The sequence below is a fragment of the Leptodactylus fuscus genome, chromosome 8 (genome assembly GCF_031893055.1).
Source record: "Leptodactylus fuscus isolate aLepFus1 chromosome 8, aLepFus1.hap2, whole genome shotgun sequence".
NCBI classification, from domain to species: Eukaryota; Metazoa; Chordata; class Amphibia; order Anura; family Leptodactylidae; genus Leptodactylus; species Leptodactylus fuscus.
In genome coordinates this window covers 29,584,623-29,600,948 of record NC_134272.1, presented here as the reverse complement: position 1 = coordinate 29,600,948, position 16,326 = coordinate 29,584,623, and the positions used below count along the sequence as shown (strand labels likewise).

The 16,326-nt window shown below is 45.4% G+C and overlaps 2 protein-coding genes across 4 annotated transcripts in view; one reads left to right on the top strand and one right to left on the bottom strand.

The window, feature by feature from the left end:
* The window catches only part of CDK15 (cyclin dependent kinase 15), a 96,981-nt gene extending 93,866 nt beyond the window's left edge, over nucleotides 1-3,115 (bottom strand). The window contains exon 1 of the mRNA XM_075284340.1: nucleotides 2,989-3,115. Coding sequence (XP_075140441.1) covers nucleotides 2,989-3,115 — 127 coding nt within the window. The remainder of the gene's footprint in view (nucleotides 1-2,988) is intronic.
* A 12,052-nt stretch (nucleotides 3,116-15,167) lies between these two features.
* The window catches only part of ALS2 (alsin Rho guanine nucleotide exchange factor ALS2), a 52,401-nt gene continuing 51,242 nt past the window's right edge, over nucleotides 15,168-16,326 (top strand). For 2 of the 3 annotated variants that reach the window (XM_075284271.1, XM_075284269.1), the window contains exon 1: nucleotides 15,168-15,230. The gene's annotated coding sequence lies outside the window, so the exon portion shown is untranslated. Of the gene's footprint in view, nucleotides 15,236-16,326 lie in introns of all 3 variants that reach the window. The other variant, XM_075284270.1, reaches the window with a different exon arrangement.

Genomic DNA, 16,326 nt, shown 5'->3' with positions numbered 1-16,326 from the left:
TTGACCAAAAAGACAGCTCCCATTGATTTCAAATTTCAGAAGCGAGATGCTCATTCTTCAGGCCGTTTCGCCTTGCGATTCGGCCTGAAGACGCTCCCTCCTCCCGACTAGGCCCATTAATTGGGCCTAATCCGGAGCGGAGTGCGTGGCTGGATGCCGGTGCAGTGCACCGGTTTTCAGTTGCGGCTACCCGGTTTTTGGCCTCCGCCTCAGGTTCCAGACCATAAAACTCCGTCTGACCCTAAGTATTTAACTTATGACATTCAATGATTGGGAAAGGGAAGTGAAGTCGGGATTGTTGACTATTGTGTTTCTTTACAGTATTTGTATATCCTGCGCAACTGATCAATTCTGTATTTTTATTACAAAAACCTTCTAATAAAGCTTGATTAAATATAAAGATGAGCCTGGATACTGGTAATAAGAATTTCCACTAAGGGCATATTCAGATGGCAGAATGTTCAGGATTTGGGGGTTTATATGGGCTGCATATTAAAAATCTGCACGGCAGAAAAATTTTTTGTGGATTCTGTGTAGAAACAGCAATAGGTGCCCACATACAAATTAGCCCCATCTGTGTGTAGATCTGTGGCATGTCAAACGGCAAGTCCGCAGCAGAAATCCTCAGACAATTGAAAATAAACTTCTGCAGCTGCACAAATACTTATTATTATTATTATTATTATTATTATTATTATTATTATTAAACAATACAGGCAATGGTCTGGATAGTAAGCAAAATTAAGGCAAAGATTACAAAGAAAGTTGTACATAGAATAAGAACCTTTTGTTACAGGTTTTGTTGCAGTTTTTTGAGCCAAAACCAAGAGTGGATTGAGCAGAAGGGAGAAGTATAAGAGCTCCCTATATATTTCACATTCCTTTTGTAGCTTTGGCTCAAAAAACGCAACAAAACTGCAACAACAAAAAAGATGCGTTACCTTAGCCTGAGTCACACAGAAGTCGCTGTTAGGGCTAGCTCACACGGAGTTAATGCGCGCACATTCTGGCACGTATACACGTGTCAGAATGTGAGCGCTCAAAAGAGATCACATTCATTTCAGTGGGTTGTTACGGGCGTATAACGCGTGTAATTTTGCACGCGTAATTTTGCGGCCGCAAAATTACGCCCGTTATACGCCCGTAACGACACATTGAAATGAATGGGATCTGTTTTGAGCGCTCACATTCTGACACGTGTATACATGCCAGAATGCGTGCGTGTTAACTCCATGTGAACTAGCTGTAACATGCAACATACTTGATGTCTATGGAAGCAATGTAACATGCAACAGAAAGTCGAGTAGGTTTGGATTTTTGCATAACTGTTGCGTTGCAGACATAGCATGTCTCATGCGACACCACAGAAATAAGCAGAATTTTTTGCTGTGCAGTAAAAGTCACCATGTAGCCCTAGCCTACGTCTAAGGCCCCACGTAGTGGGTTGCAGCAAAAAAGCGCAATGCATCACGGTTTTTCCTGCAGCACTTTTCACAGAAAGTCCACAGAGATTTCCTACTTGGACTTTCTGCTTCCATTATACCTATAGAGAAACTACCAGTTTTCCGTAGGTATAATTGACAGTTGCAGTTTCCACTGCGCATATTTTTCTGTAATGCATGGATGGGATTTACTAGAATCCACTCTGCACTGACTGTAAAATGCTGCGGTTTTTGCTGCCACGTTTTTGCTGCATGGGACCCCGGCCTAAAACCTGCAGTGAGAACTGATTATCGTTCGGGGTAATTTAACAATGCAAAATTGAAAACTTTGGAGACCGCATTCAAACAGCCCTTCTTTGTGGAAGCACGGTGCGTAGTTTTTGAAAGCACATCACTATACATCTTCGCTATAGATGCAGAACAACTGAAACGTTGGATGTTTAAAATGAAGTACACCATCGGAGCCCAATAGATCCCACTGTTTATAATGGGGCCTGTAGGGCTTCTGTTTCAGGATCCATCATTTTGCTGGAAATAAAGGCATACATGCAGGACTTTTTTTTTTGCACAACAGATTCTGCGATAGAAGCTCATAAACTCCACTGCAGATGAGAACTTAGCTTTATTTTTCTAATAACAGTATTAATAGGCTATTACTTGCAGATAACATCACTTACGGTGTACTGTCTGCTATAGGATACACTGGTGCAGTACACTGAACTCATGTATTGGGGCAGGAGGGGGAGTCCTAAAATTAAGCATTCCAGGCATTTATAAAATCCAGTAAAGGACAATATAACAGTTTGTGTTCCTGGATCGGTCAATGGATTTACAATACATGTGAAAATGAGTTCTTTTCAGGACCACTGTTTGTCGCACAAAGACCTCCACACAGTGTGCCCCAATGCTGAGGAGTTTTTATGGATGAACACATCAGCCTGTCACCTCAAGGGACCTTGGAGACAAGAACTCAGTTTGGCAGCTTTTATCCAGCACCTTGAGGACTTGAATTCAAGTGCACAAAGCATCACACATTTCAGCATGCCAGTGCAGGAACCCGGTTACAGTATGGTTGATTTATCAGGGACTACACAACCTGTAATCTTACACACACATATACTCATCGCCATCATTATCATTACTAATGAACTGTAACTGAAACGCGCTGGACATTGCCTTTAATACACAGACCTATGAGTAATATCAAGATAGCATAGACCGCAAATGTCTGCAATATCTTTCACCAATTATGTTAAAGTAGATGTTGACTCCCAGTTGTTTAACCCTTCTATGTGTTCTAGGGCCTGCAGCATAGCTGTTATGTCATGCATTAAACAGGTTTCTTCAAAGTGTTAACCCTAGAGACGGTGGACATTAGTGCCTCACCCTAGTAGTAGTACTCCACTGCACTCCTACTCGACAAGCAGTGTATAGATGCAGGCTGCAATACATCCATTTATAAGGGTCATCGCTTTCTGCCAGGGAGTAAATACCTATTGCAATGCTCTCCTTATACTATGGTATGGCCAGGGAAAGAGGCACTTACCCAGGCGACAAAAGGCCTCTGTGGCTGCTTGCCTTATGTTCTGCATGATGGACACAGAGCGAGAGAGAAGAGAGGAAACAGGGAGAGAAAGAGAGAGATCGAAAGAGAGGCAGGCTGCTGTGTTCATCACTGCGCTAGCTGTGGTATAGATAGACTTGGAAAGGATAGTGGCAGTATATGGGCACGGAAGGGAGGAAAGAAAGAGATAAACATTGCATTGATTGCTTTCAAGTGCAGATACCAATGTGTGTAGGATTTATTTATCCACTATATGCCTACAAGTATCATGCCGCATCTTTTATATGCTATAGTTATTAGCTACAGGACATAATAACATGTTCCCTCAGCAGTTGTGTTCACCATGGGTTAGAGAAGTCCCTATACATTTACAGTGCATTGTACATACTGAATATGGTAACAGTTGTGAATCTGAAAGATGTATAGGAATGTCAGAACCAGCACGATACGTTCTGGCGAGATTCCCTTCTGCTCTACATAGATGCTGTGTATGAGGCCCACCAAGGGACCCCACAGATTGAAGCCAAAATGTAGAGAAGCAAAGCGTTGGCCTGGCCCACCCAAGTACCAGAGGATTGTCCAGAGGGATCAAGCTATAACACATTAATGGTCCAACAGAAAACACCGACATTTGAAGGTATTAAGGTCTATTTCCCTGGGGTGTTGAAGGGTACACCCTCAGTATTATCTTATCTGATGGGCTCAAGAAACCTCAGTCCGACACTGGATAAGCAGCAAACATCAAGTAATGTCACAATTAGAGATGAGCGAGTAGTATTCGATCGAATACTACTATTCGATCGAATACTCGTATTGGTCGAATACCACGCGGGAAATTTCCATTGAATTCAATGCAAAAACCTCCTCATGCTCCTCATCCTGCTACTTCTGGAACTTGGAGGAACCAAGGTGTCCCGTTTTTTCCCATAGACTATAATAGGATTCGATATTCAAACGAATACTACTCGCTCATCTCTAGTCACAATGTCTTCATGATGATATCAGTAGGACCAGTCACCAGATTTATCACCGTGACTAATGCTGGATGACAATTCTCGCGTTTCTTTACCACCTTTTAGTTGGATTACTTTGAGTCAGATTGTTTCATGGAATATTAGTTCATCATGGTGCATTTAAGCGGTGTCTCCTTTTTCTGAAAATCCACACCCACATATATGGCAAGTCAAAACGTTTTAGTCCAAACTAGGAGCACCAAAGATATGCCATTGTCCTTCAGTGTAAGACAATAAAAATATGTTAAGGCTGAGGCCCCACGTTAAGGAAACGCAGCATTTTTGTTGTTGCAGTTTTTGCTGCAGTTTTTTAAGCCAAAGCCATTAGTGGATTGAGAAGAAGGGAGAAGTATAAAAAGTTACCTATATATTTCTCATTCCTTTTCTAGACATTCTTGGCTTTGGGTCAAAAAACGCAGCAAAAACTGCAACAAAAGAAGCTGCATTTCTGCAATGTACAGTGGGGCAAAAAAGTATTTAGTCAGTCACCAATAGTGCAAGTTCCACCACTTAAAAAGATGAGAGGCGTCTGTAATTTACATCATAGGTAGACCTCAACTATGAGAGACAAAATGAGAAAACAAATCCAGAAAATCACATTGTCTGATTTTGTAAGAATTTATTTGCAAATTATGGTGGAAAATAAGTATTTGGTCAGTAACAAAATTTCATCTCAATACTTTGTTATATATCCTTTGTTGGCAATGACAGAGGTGAAACGTTTTCTGTAAGTCTTCACAAGGTTGGCACACACTGTTGTTGGTATGTTGGCCCATTCCTCCATGCAGATCTCCTCTAGAGCAGTGATGTTTTGGGGCTGTCGCTTGGCAACACGGACTTTCAACTCCCTCCAAAGGTTTTCTATAGGGTTGAGATCTGGAGACTGGCTAGGCCACTCCAGGACCTTGAAATGCTTCTTACAAAGCCACTCCTTCATTGCACTGGCGGTGTGCTTTGGATCATTGTCATGTTGAAAGACCCAGCCACGTTTCATCTTCAATGCCCTTGCTGATGGAAGGAGGTTTGCACTCAAAATCTCACGATACATGGCTCCATTCATTCTTTCATGTACCCGGATCAGTCGTCCTGGCCCCTTTGCAGAGAAACAGCCCCAAAGCATGATGTTTCCACCCCCATGCTTTACAGTAGGTATGGTGTTTGATGGATGCAACTCAATATTCTTTTTCCTCCAAACACGTAAAGTTGTGTTTCTACCAAACAGTTCCAGTTTGGTTTCATCAGACCATAGGACATTCTCCCAATGCTCTTCTGGATCATCCAAATGCTCTCTAGCAAACTTCAGACGGGCCCGGACATGTACTGGCTTAAGCAGTGGGACACGTCTGGCACTGCAGGATCTGAGTCCCTGGCGGCGTAGTGTGTTACTGATGGTAGGCTTTGTTACATTGGTCCCAGCTCTCTGCAGTTCATTCACTAGGTCCCCCCGCGTGGTTCTGGGATTTTTGTTCACCGTTCTTGTGATCATTTTGACCCCACGGGGTGAGATTTTGCGTGGAGCCCCAGATCGAGGGAAATTATCAGTGGTCTTGTATGTCTTCCATTTTCTAATTATTGCTCCCACAGTTGATTTCTTCAATCCAAGCTGGTTGCCTATTGCAGATTCAGTCTTGCCAGCCTGGTGCAGGGCTACAATTTTGTTTCTGGTGTCCTTTGACAGCTCTTTGGTCTTCACCATAGTGGAGTTTGGAGTCTGACTGTTTGAGGGTGTGCACAGGTGTCTTTTTATACTGATAACAAGTTTAAACAGGTGCCATTACTACAGATAATGAGTGGAGGAAAGAGGAGACTCTTAAAGAAGAAGTTACAGGTCTGTGAGAGCCAGAAATCTTGATTGTTTGTAGGTGACCAAATACTTATTTTCCACCATAATTTGCAAATAAATTCTTACAAAATCAGACAAAGTGATTTTCTGGATTTGTTTGTTCTATGGGTTCTGCTAGCTTTTAATTTCCGCTAGTGGATTTTTTCTGGTAGCAGAAAAAAAGCTTCCTTCAGGTGGATTCTGCCTGCAAAAACCAACTCTGTCAATGAGAGGCAGAAAATCCACATGGATTTTGCAGAAATCCAGGTGAAAATGGCCATTTCCAGGTGGAATTAGCAAATTTCCTAATTCCTGAAGCGGATTTGAAGGCCACGTTCACATGGAGTTGTTTGGCTCAGGAGTTTGGTCAGGAATCTGCCTCAAAATCCTGACCAAAAAACGCCTCACCATATAGTACTTTTTTTTTCTGCTACCAGATTCTCCACTAGCAGAAAAAATCCGCTAGTGAACATTTTTTGGTGCGTTTTTTTGGCAAAAAACGCCTCAGAAAACGCCAGGCGGATTTTTCGCCTCTCATTGACTTAACGGAAACGCCTGAAAAACACTTCAAAACACGCCTCATAAAACAACTCAATTTTCCTGAAGCGGATTTTTCCTGACCAAATTCCTGACCAAAAATCTCCGTGTGAACACAGCCTCAGGGTCCATTCACATGGAGGGAAATGGGGAGGAATTTGGTGTGGAATTTTCCACGTGGAAATGGATCCTAAGGATATGCCAGATTTATCATCCAGCATTAGCCCCTGTGATAAGTCTGGTGTATTCTCGGGCTGCCTGTGTTCATTGCCTAATTATTAGTAAATCTGGGTCACAGTCACAGGAGAGGTCACATGAGGCAGCAGCGCTCTGGATGGAGTCGATATCATCAAAATAAAGCTCTTTCATTAGGGGAGCTACCATAACAATCACCTCATGCTTGGCCCTTGGATCCCCTGGCAAAAAGCAGATTGTTTTAGCCAGGACAATGATGATTAATAGTACATGGCAGCCATATCTGAGGACCTACTTTATGACGTCCATAAGCCTTAATAGGAAATATTAATAGGAAATATTGACATGGTTAATCTTCATGAGAAAACCCTATGAGGCTGGAGTCCCACATGGCATTTTACAGTCACTGCATGGTGGATGGGATTCTAGCAAATCCCATCCACACATTGTGGGAAAATACATTCTTCGGACACAGTCGCGGGTTTGGAAATCACAGCATGTCAATTATACCTACAGAAATGCTGCAGAAAGTCTGCAGAAGAAACAGCACTGCCACTGCGTTTTTCCCCGCAGTGCTTTTTTGCCTTAGGGGAGCCACTCAATTAGACACGTATACACGTGTCACAGCGCGGCGCTTCAAAACAGAGCCCATTGATTTCAATGGGTGCCGGCTTACGCGCGTAACACTTTGAAATCAAGAGCGGTCGATTTCGGACAAGGGGATACCTAACATGTATGTGTTTCACAGTATTTAACTACTTTTATATGTGTTCTAGGGAAAGGGGGGTGGACTTGAATTTTTAATACTTTTTTTTAAAATTATATTTTTTTTTACTTTTTTTTTTTGCATTTATTAGACCCCCCTAGGGGACTTAAACCCCAGGGGATCTGATCACTAATGAAATTCATTACAATGCTAATGCATTGCAAAATACCAGCACTTCTATCTCAGGCTATGTAGCATAGTCTGCAATAGAAGCAATGTAATGAAAAGCCAGGGAGCCTTCACAAGGCTCCCAGCTGTCATAGTAACGTGACGTGGGCCCCGGAACTTACTCCAGGTGCCGGCAATCACCAGGAAAATGGCGACACCCACACGCCGCCGGGAAAATGGCGCCTCGGTCAGCTTTGGCCGAGGTGCCGGAAGAGTTAATGCCTCCAATCGGTCCGGGGACCGATCGGAGACATTAGCGCCAGTTGTCTACTGCGTAAAGCAGTAAACACCCTGCGTCTATGGCAGCCGCTCGGCTCCCGGGCGGTCGCCATAGTTACACACCCAGCATGCGCCGTTCTAGTACAGCGGATGTCGGGAAAGGGTTAAAGGACATTACAGTATCAAATTAAATTATATTACATAGTCCAGTCATATTAATGTTACCACTGCCTACTTTTGACGTCAACGTTAAATAACCAATCGAAGATGGCACGTGTCATCAGCCATCTGGGTGCACTCATCATTGTGGAAGGCACGATGGATCAACACAAGTATGCATCTATCCTTGCGGACCATGTTCACCCCTACATGTGAAATGTTTTTCCTCAGGATGATGGCATCTACCAGCAGGACATTGCGACGTGTCATAAAGCTCGCAGTGTACGTGCGTGGTTCAAGGAGCACTGGGATGAGTTTACCGTACTCCCTTGGCCAGCAAATTCCCCCGACTTGAACGCAATTGAGAATGTGTGGGACCACCTCGATCGGGTTGTTCACGCCATGGATGGTCAACTGCGTAACTTAACGCAGCTGGCCACGGCACTGGAGTCAGCATGGCTCAACATCCTAGTGAACATCATCACAACATCCCCTCTCTTCCTGCACGTCTCGCAGCGGTCCGCTCTACGAAAGGCAGTTATTCTGGATTTTGACAGGTGGTCACATTAATGTGACTGGACTGTGTATATCCACTGAATATGGAATAGTTGCTATATAGATGGGTATGCAACTGCTGGAACCCCCATTGAATGGAGATGTGGTTTCACATGTCATGCTGTTCCGTTCATCTCGACATTCTCAGCCATCTCCTATAGATCAGCACTTTTCTCTCTGCATTTTTCGTGTGGAAACGGAGCAGAAACCACATAGGCCCCATTATAGTCTATGGGGTCTGTGGGTTTCCTAAGGTAACTGCTTTTTTATGCGGAGTAGGAAACCCATGCGCAGATCTCACTTAAGCCTCAACCATTGAAACAATAGTGAATTATGTAACCACAACTTCTCAAAAATTCTAATAAGTAAAAAGCAAAGCACAAACTTCACAGCTTAATATATGTATATATGCCTTCCTGCAAACAAGGCATAACGTCAGCTGGTAAGTCCACATCCTGGAGGATATCTACTGGTTTACATAACAGTGACAGGGTGTGGTGCTGCTGGGAGTTTACGGATTTTAGTAACAATGCGCTCTTTCTGTTTTTTGACACATTTTTAGTGAACAAAAAAAAGAAGTAATGATAATAAATTGACTGATAATGGCAAATAATAATAAATAATAAAAATACTTCTCTGGTAATTAAAGAATTTAAAAGTTTCAGACTTACGCTACGTTCACACCTGCATTTGGGAGTTCTGCTTAGGGATCCCTGAATGGAAACTTAAGGCTGAGTTCACATGGGGTATTTTGGTCAGGATTTTGAAGCCGAATTCGCCTCAAAATCCTGACCAAAAAGGCGGCTCCCATTGATTTTGGTCAGTTCTTTTTTTCCGGGAGCCGTTTGTTCTGGCCAAGGTCGGTACACAAGCGGGTAATCAGACGGAGCCAAGGTCAGTACACAAGCGGGTAATCAGACGGAGGCAAGGTCAGTACACAAGCGGGTAATCAGACGGGGCCAAGGTCGGTACACAAGCGGGTAATCAGACGGGGCCAAGGTCGGTACACAAGTGGGTAATCAGATGGAGCCAAGGTCAGTACATAAGCGGGTAATCAGATGGAGCCAAGGTCGGTACACAAGCGGGTAATCAGATGGAGCCAAGGTCAGTTCACAAGCGGGTAATCAGATGGAGCCAAGGTCGGTACACAAGTGGGTAATCAGATGGAGCCAAGGTCAGTACATAAGCGGGTAATCAGATGGAGCCAAGGTCGGTACACAAGCGGGTAATCAGATGGAGCCAAGGTCAGTTCACAAGCGGGTAATCAGATGGAGCCAAGGTCGGTACACAAGTGGGTAATCAGATGGAGCCAAGGTCAGTACATAAGCGGGTAATCAGATGGGTCCAAGGTAATCTGAGCAAGATATACCTCAGAGCTAGAGGACTGGGAATAAACACAGCTTCTAATACACAGTTTATGACAGTTCCTGACAGTCTGGCTGGGATGTGAGGAGCGCCCCCCTCCGACAGTACTCCTCCATAGCCCTGTAGAGGGTACTGTCAGAGGGGGTGTTCCTTACCGCCCAGCCATGACGCTAAGCTATGAGGAACGCCCCCCCAGCACTAGTCTATGAACGAGTACAGTCAGGGGAGGCGTTCCTCACAGCGTAGCATCATGGGTAGGTGGTAAAGAACACTCCCTCTGACAGTACGGGGTTATGGATGAGTACAGCCACGGGGGAGGGGGCGTTCCTCACAGCCCGACTAGACTGTCAGGAACGCCCTTCTTCTGCGGCGGAGTCTCCTATACACCTAGCCTAAGGCCATGTTGTGGAAGGCGGTGGCTTTCACCACCTTACAACCTGAGTACCTTCAGAGCATTCTTTTGTCATATGTTTGGCCTACAGAAATCTTTGGAGTATATAGAGTATTTGATGTGGTGTGAACATTATGGATGTTCATTTATTAGCTATCTTTGTCAATGGGCTTTGAGGACACATGGCCACCTCCTGCCACAGAAGAACAGAATAACAACAGCATATGAGGGACGTGTTCAGTCTGTATGGTTACTGAGACCAAAATAGCAGCACACTGACAGATTATGGAAACTCACCAGTACTTTAGTCCAATACCACCCTAGAGATTAAAGATGATCAGGATTCAGGACTTGTCTATGATCTAGCAGTATATACCACTTGCAATATATATACATGTCTAATATATCAAATATGTTATCTAATAGTTATGACAGTTTATCCCAAACTACCGTACTTCAAGCCCCGCATGTTGAGCTAAATGCCTGAACAGGTGTTTTATCCAACTGTTTGTCAAGATTTACCCTGCTTCATAAGTCTAACAAAAATATCATGGCTATATATATGTATTCCTCTTAAATAGCTGCCAAACATGACTCCATTCTGACTCAATCTGTCATTCCCGTACAACAGAGCAGAGCTGAACAGATAAGTGGAACTGGGCAGATTGATCCCACCTACGTTGGAAGCTGCACTGTCTACGCAAAGTCACTCAGTCAGCATGATGTGGTCCCTGGCTATAGGATACTGCAGAAGGTTACTAAGATTTCCCTTTATTAGGCAGTGCTAAACTCCTTTTAAGTAAAAATGTACACAGTCTCATGAATTCCAACCCATGGCTTCATACCCTACTAACAGGGACATGAGCACATGGCAAATTCAAGCAGGAACCACTGTCGTCTGTACAGTTCCATAGTCGCTCCTCATTGCTTCTCTACAAGTGGTGGCATCTGCACATGGGGAATGCTGGGGCAAGCCTGCTGGTTATCAAGTCCACTGCTACGGTCTCATGCTCTATGTGAATGGGTCTTCTCATCTCCACATAGCATGATCCCATTAATATAATGCCTCTTTAGCCCCACACACTTTGTATTACCCTAAACTGTAATATGCCCCCTTAATGTCCCTCATACATATATAATACTCTTAAACAACAACAACAACAAAAATAATACTTAGCTCTGTTCCCATGTAGCATTCTGTGGGTCTCATCTGCTCTCTGTTTGGTCTTCAGCTTAGGTTGGTCTTACACGACCGTAATGCTTTTACACTCCACAGATGTCCGTGACCTGCCGCACTCGCCCATAGAGTTCTATGGGCGAGTCCGTGCAGTGCCGTGAATTGCGGCCATTACGGACATGTTCTAAAAAGTGCGGACCTCGGTTGCGGCCCGACACACCACGGATAAAATATCCGGTCGGTGTAAGAGGCCGCATTGAGAATAATGTGTCCGCAAATGGTCCGCAATTGAAAACCCTCAATTGCGGACCATTTGCGGACTTAAACTACGGTCGTGTAAGACCAGCCTTAGTGACAGCATTGTTGGCCTCTATATTGTGCCAGCACAGGGCAAATGGTGTAGCAGGGAGATACAGTTCAAATCTGGACATTTCCATGCTTGAAGGAGCTCTCTGGCTCAGCCTTGTCTTCCTCCGTGCTTGCTATTACTTTGATCAGAAGCTGGGGCACTGCATTGCGGTGCTGGTGGTCTCTTGTGGTGCCAAACCCAGCTTTTTTTTTTTTTTTATTTTTTAATTATTTTAAACTTGAACCCAGAGGAATTAATAGCCTGGAGAAGTGAACCTTTGACCCGCTTGTCACAGATGACACGCCAAGACATTTTAGGTGACACACATTGGCAGCTACTTATTGTGCAATAAATAGCTGCTGAAAATTTTTAACATGACTCTGACGCTTCTCTGTGTAAAAAAGCATAGACCTGGTGGCTATGGTGTCCACTCATCCCCTGAGGTGGCACAATGTTTAAAGTCCTGACGTGTTTGATACTACGAGGAGGATTAAAAAGTTATCCTTATGCCAGTTATATTAAAGGGATTAAATCATTAAAAAGCAATTTTTTTCCCCTAACACATAGGAATAGCCTTAAGAAAGGCTATTCTTCTCCTACCTTTAGATGTCTTCTCCGCACCGCCGTTCGGTAGAAATCCCGGTTTTCTTTTGTATGCAAATGAGTTCTCTCGCAGCACTGAGGGCATTCCCAATGCTGCGAGAGAACTCTCCAGCGCCGCCTGGCGCTGGCTTCAAACTTCTAGGCATTAGCAGTCAGCTCTGCCTTCAGGCCTTGGGCGCATGAGCATGCCCACGGCCATTTTCTGGTGGCTGTTTACACAGTAAGCTGGGGTAAGAAGAAAATGGCCGTGGGCATGTGCAGTCGGCTCTGCCCGAGGTCCAACGGCAGAGCCAACTATGCATGCCCAGAAGTTTGAAGCCAGCGCCGGAAGAAGGCGCAGGGAGTGGCCGTTCCAGGCAAAGATGGAGGCGGCGCTGGAGAGTTCCCTCGCAGCATTGGGAACACCCTCAGTGCTGCGAGAGAACTCATTTGCATACAGAAGAAAACCGGGATTTCTTCCAAACGGCGGCGCAGAGACGACATCTAAAGGTAGGAGAAGAATAGCCTTTCTTAAGGCTATTCCTACATGTAAGGGACAAAAAATTGCTTTTTAATGATTGAATCCTTTTAAAACTTCTGCTACTAGGCTGACACAAACAATATCATCCATTTGGGTTTTGTTATAGGCCAACCATCCAATGTGTGTCCTTCTGACCGTTCCCTGATAGCGGATGTCAGGCAAGAGAAGGTTTAAGCATGTTGGATTTTAATATTTCACATCCTTTTATCTTTGGGGAGGAAAAATGCCACCAGGTGCCTGGCAGAGGCTTCCTTCCCTTTCACCATAGAAAACATATATACACTTGTGTATGGGGAGATCTTTAAAGGGGTTGGCCACTTTCAGACCAATATTGACAAACAAATGTACAATAAAAAGATATACAATATTTCAATATACTTTCTGTATCAATTCCTCGCGGTTTTCTAGATTTCGGCTTGCTGTCATTCATTCTGTTGCTTCTAGAGGATAAAACGCTGACCATGGTCATGTGATTTACGGTCCATGGTCATGTGATGAGCACACAGGTGCACAGCTGATTACCAGGCAGCTGTCTGATTATTGTGCTGTGGTGCCGATGAGTTGAACATATAAGCGATTAAAGCAAGAGCTGTCACAGCTCAGTTCTTGCCTTACCGCTGCGCTCCAGCTTCAGCGTGTGTAGACGTGATGTGATGACGTCACATCGGGCCGACAACTATGTGAGTGGAGTGAGAGAGCGGCGGGGGAGCGTTGGAAGGTGAGTGTAAGAATTTTTTGTGTTAAACATTGAGGGGAACATAATGTAGGGGGCCTATGAAACTTGGGGCATATGGAGGGGAAGAATGGCATGACACTGGGGCAGATGAAGAGGGGGAGAATGGCATGGCACTGGGGCAGATGAAGGGGGGGAGAATGGCATGGCACTGGGGCAGATGAAGGGGGGAGAACGGCATGACACTAGGGCAGATGAAGGGGAAGACATGAATCTGGGGGCAGAGATGGGGGGGGACATGAATCTGGGGGCAGAGATGGGGGGACATGAAACTGGGGGCAGAGATGGGGGGGACATGAAACTGGGGGCAGAGATGGGGGGACATGAAACTGGGGCAGAGATGGGGGACATGAAACTGGGGGCAGAGATGGGGGGGACATGAAACTGGGGGCAGAGATGGGGGGGACATGAAACTGGGGGCAGAGATGGGGGGGACATGAAACTGGGGGCAGAGATGGGGGGGACATGAAACTGGGGGCAGAGATGGGGGACATGAAACTGAGGGCAGAGATGGGGGACATGAAACTGAGGGCAGAGATGGAGGGGGGACATGAAACTGGGGGCAGATAAAGGGGTTATATGAAACTGGGAGAGATGGAGGGGGACGTATAATTTGCAGGTGACTGTAGGAAGATTTTACTGTGAGGGGGCACATGAAAAATGAATGAGAATGGGCGGAGTCTACATAAAAAGTGGGCGGGGCTGTTTGCCACGGTGTGCACGCGAGTCACATATTTTGTCCCTCTTTCAGCTCTTTAAAAGTTGGGACGTATGGAAAAGGTTTCCGCCGTGTGACTTTTCCGCGCGGCTAGCTGCAATGGGGTGCCAATGCAGTGCACTGGCATCCCGCTCCTGATTAGGCCTGAATGAATGAGCATAATCAGGTGTGAGTCTCGGGCTGCGGACGCCGCATCTGACTCAGTTACGGAATCCGTGAGAGGATAGGGCATGCCGCTTCCTTTTCTCGCTACCGAATTTTTTCAGCTAATGGAAAAAAAAAGCTAGTGACTCCCATTGAAATGAATGGGGACATTTTTGCAGGTGGATTTTGCAAACGGTAGTGTGAATTCCCCCTTAAGCTACATGCACATATGACATCCGTGTGCCACCCGTGCCTCCACGAACAGAAACAGGCCGCCCTTTCCTGTGTATGAAGAAAATGAGTCAGTGTATTATCTGACAGAGACCCAGCCAGCACACTGACAATGCACACATTCCTGTGTATGGGGGGGTTCACAAATTCTCTACACAAATACATTCTCTTTTACTTTTCCAAATGAGACACTTATTTGGTGCAATTACATAAACCTGCCGCAAGGGGGCGCTGTGGGAGGAGCCGTAACATCTAATCTTTTGTTTTCGTTTTCTAAACGCCTGGTAAAAGAACTGAGAGCTAAAACTCTATCGCTGTGTCGCTCTAACTTTCTCCTCACACACTTCTGTCCCTCGTCGCCTGCCGTAGCTAAGCTCTTCAATTATTCATAGCGTGGTTTCAGACCGCTATCCGCCTTTACAACCTTTCGGACTTAGCCCCGCCCCTTCCCAAAACACGCCCCTACTCTGTTCTCCATGGCCCGCCCCCCGGGTCAGCTGACCCCAGGCAGGCTGTCAGTGCGGCTAACAACACGAATCGCTGCCGGGCTCCCAGTGAGGTGAGGTGGGCGCAGTGTGGTTGGAGGGTGCGGGGTCACAGGCCGGCTTCCGTTGTGGTGTTTATTAACCTGTTGTGTGCCTGTAGAGGCGGGGGCTCACTGTCTGGGGATTACACGTTGTACTGAGGTGTGAGCAGTCCGGTGCCGGCTGTACCGAGTGTTACCGGGACGGTGCCGCACACAGGTGACTGGCGCTCTGTATACACAAGGCCCTGCCACCGCTTGTGTATCGCACTATTATGTGTGACCTGTGCACATGTGCCGGCAGCCCCAGCACGGGGAATGTTTCGTTTTCTTGATAAAAAGTGATAGTGCCGGGAAATGTTCTTATACACTGTATACTATACACACTATATCTCCCTATATTATAAAAATGAATTTCTGTCTGTCTGTCTGTGCTCTAATGCGAACCAAACGACTGGACCGATCTTCACCAAATTTGGTACAGAGATACTTCAGATATCCGGGAAGGTTTAAGATGAGACTCCAACTCGCTCGGACGTACCGTTGCTGAGATACAGCATTTCAAACACAGTGCCCCCCCCTTAGCCAATACAAACCTGCAAGACTTTCACTCATATTCCAACTGCAATACACACGGTCACTCCACATGCACAATACAACACTGATATCCAAACTGAGATACACGCATCAGAGGATTAGATACACAGATCAGCACACAGTATCACACGCCAGAGGATTAGATACACGCGTCTGCACACAGTACCACACACCATAGGATTAAATACGCGCTTCTGCACACAGTTCCACACACTGAAGGATTTGATACGTACGTCTGCACACGGTTCCACATACCGAAGGATTAGATACAGGCGTCTACACACAGTTCCACACTCCAGAGGATTAGATACGTGCGTCTGCACACAGTACCACATGCTGGGGGATTGGATACATGCGTCTACACACAGTTCCACACACTGTAGGATTAGATACGCACCTCTTCACACAATACCACACAGGGGAGGATTAGATACACGTGTCTTCACACCGTTGTACACGCCATAGGATTAGATACACGCGTCTTCACACAGTACTACATGCAGTAGGATTAGATACGCGCGTCTACACACAGTTC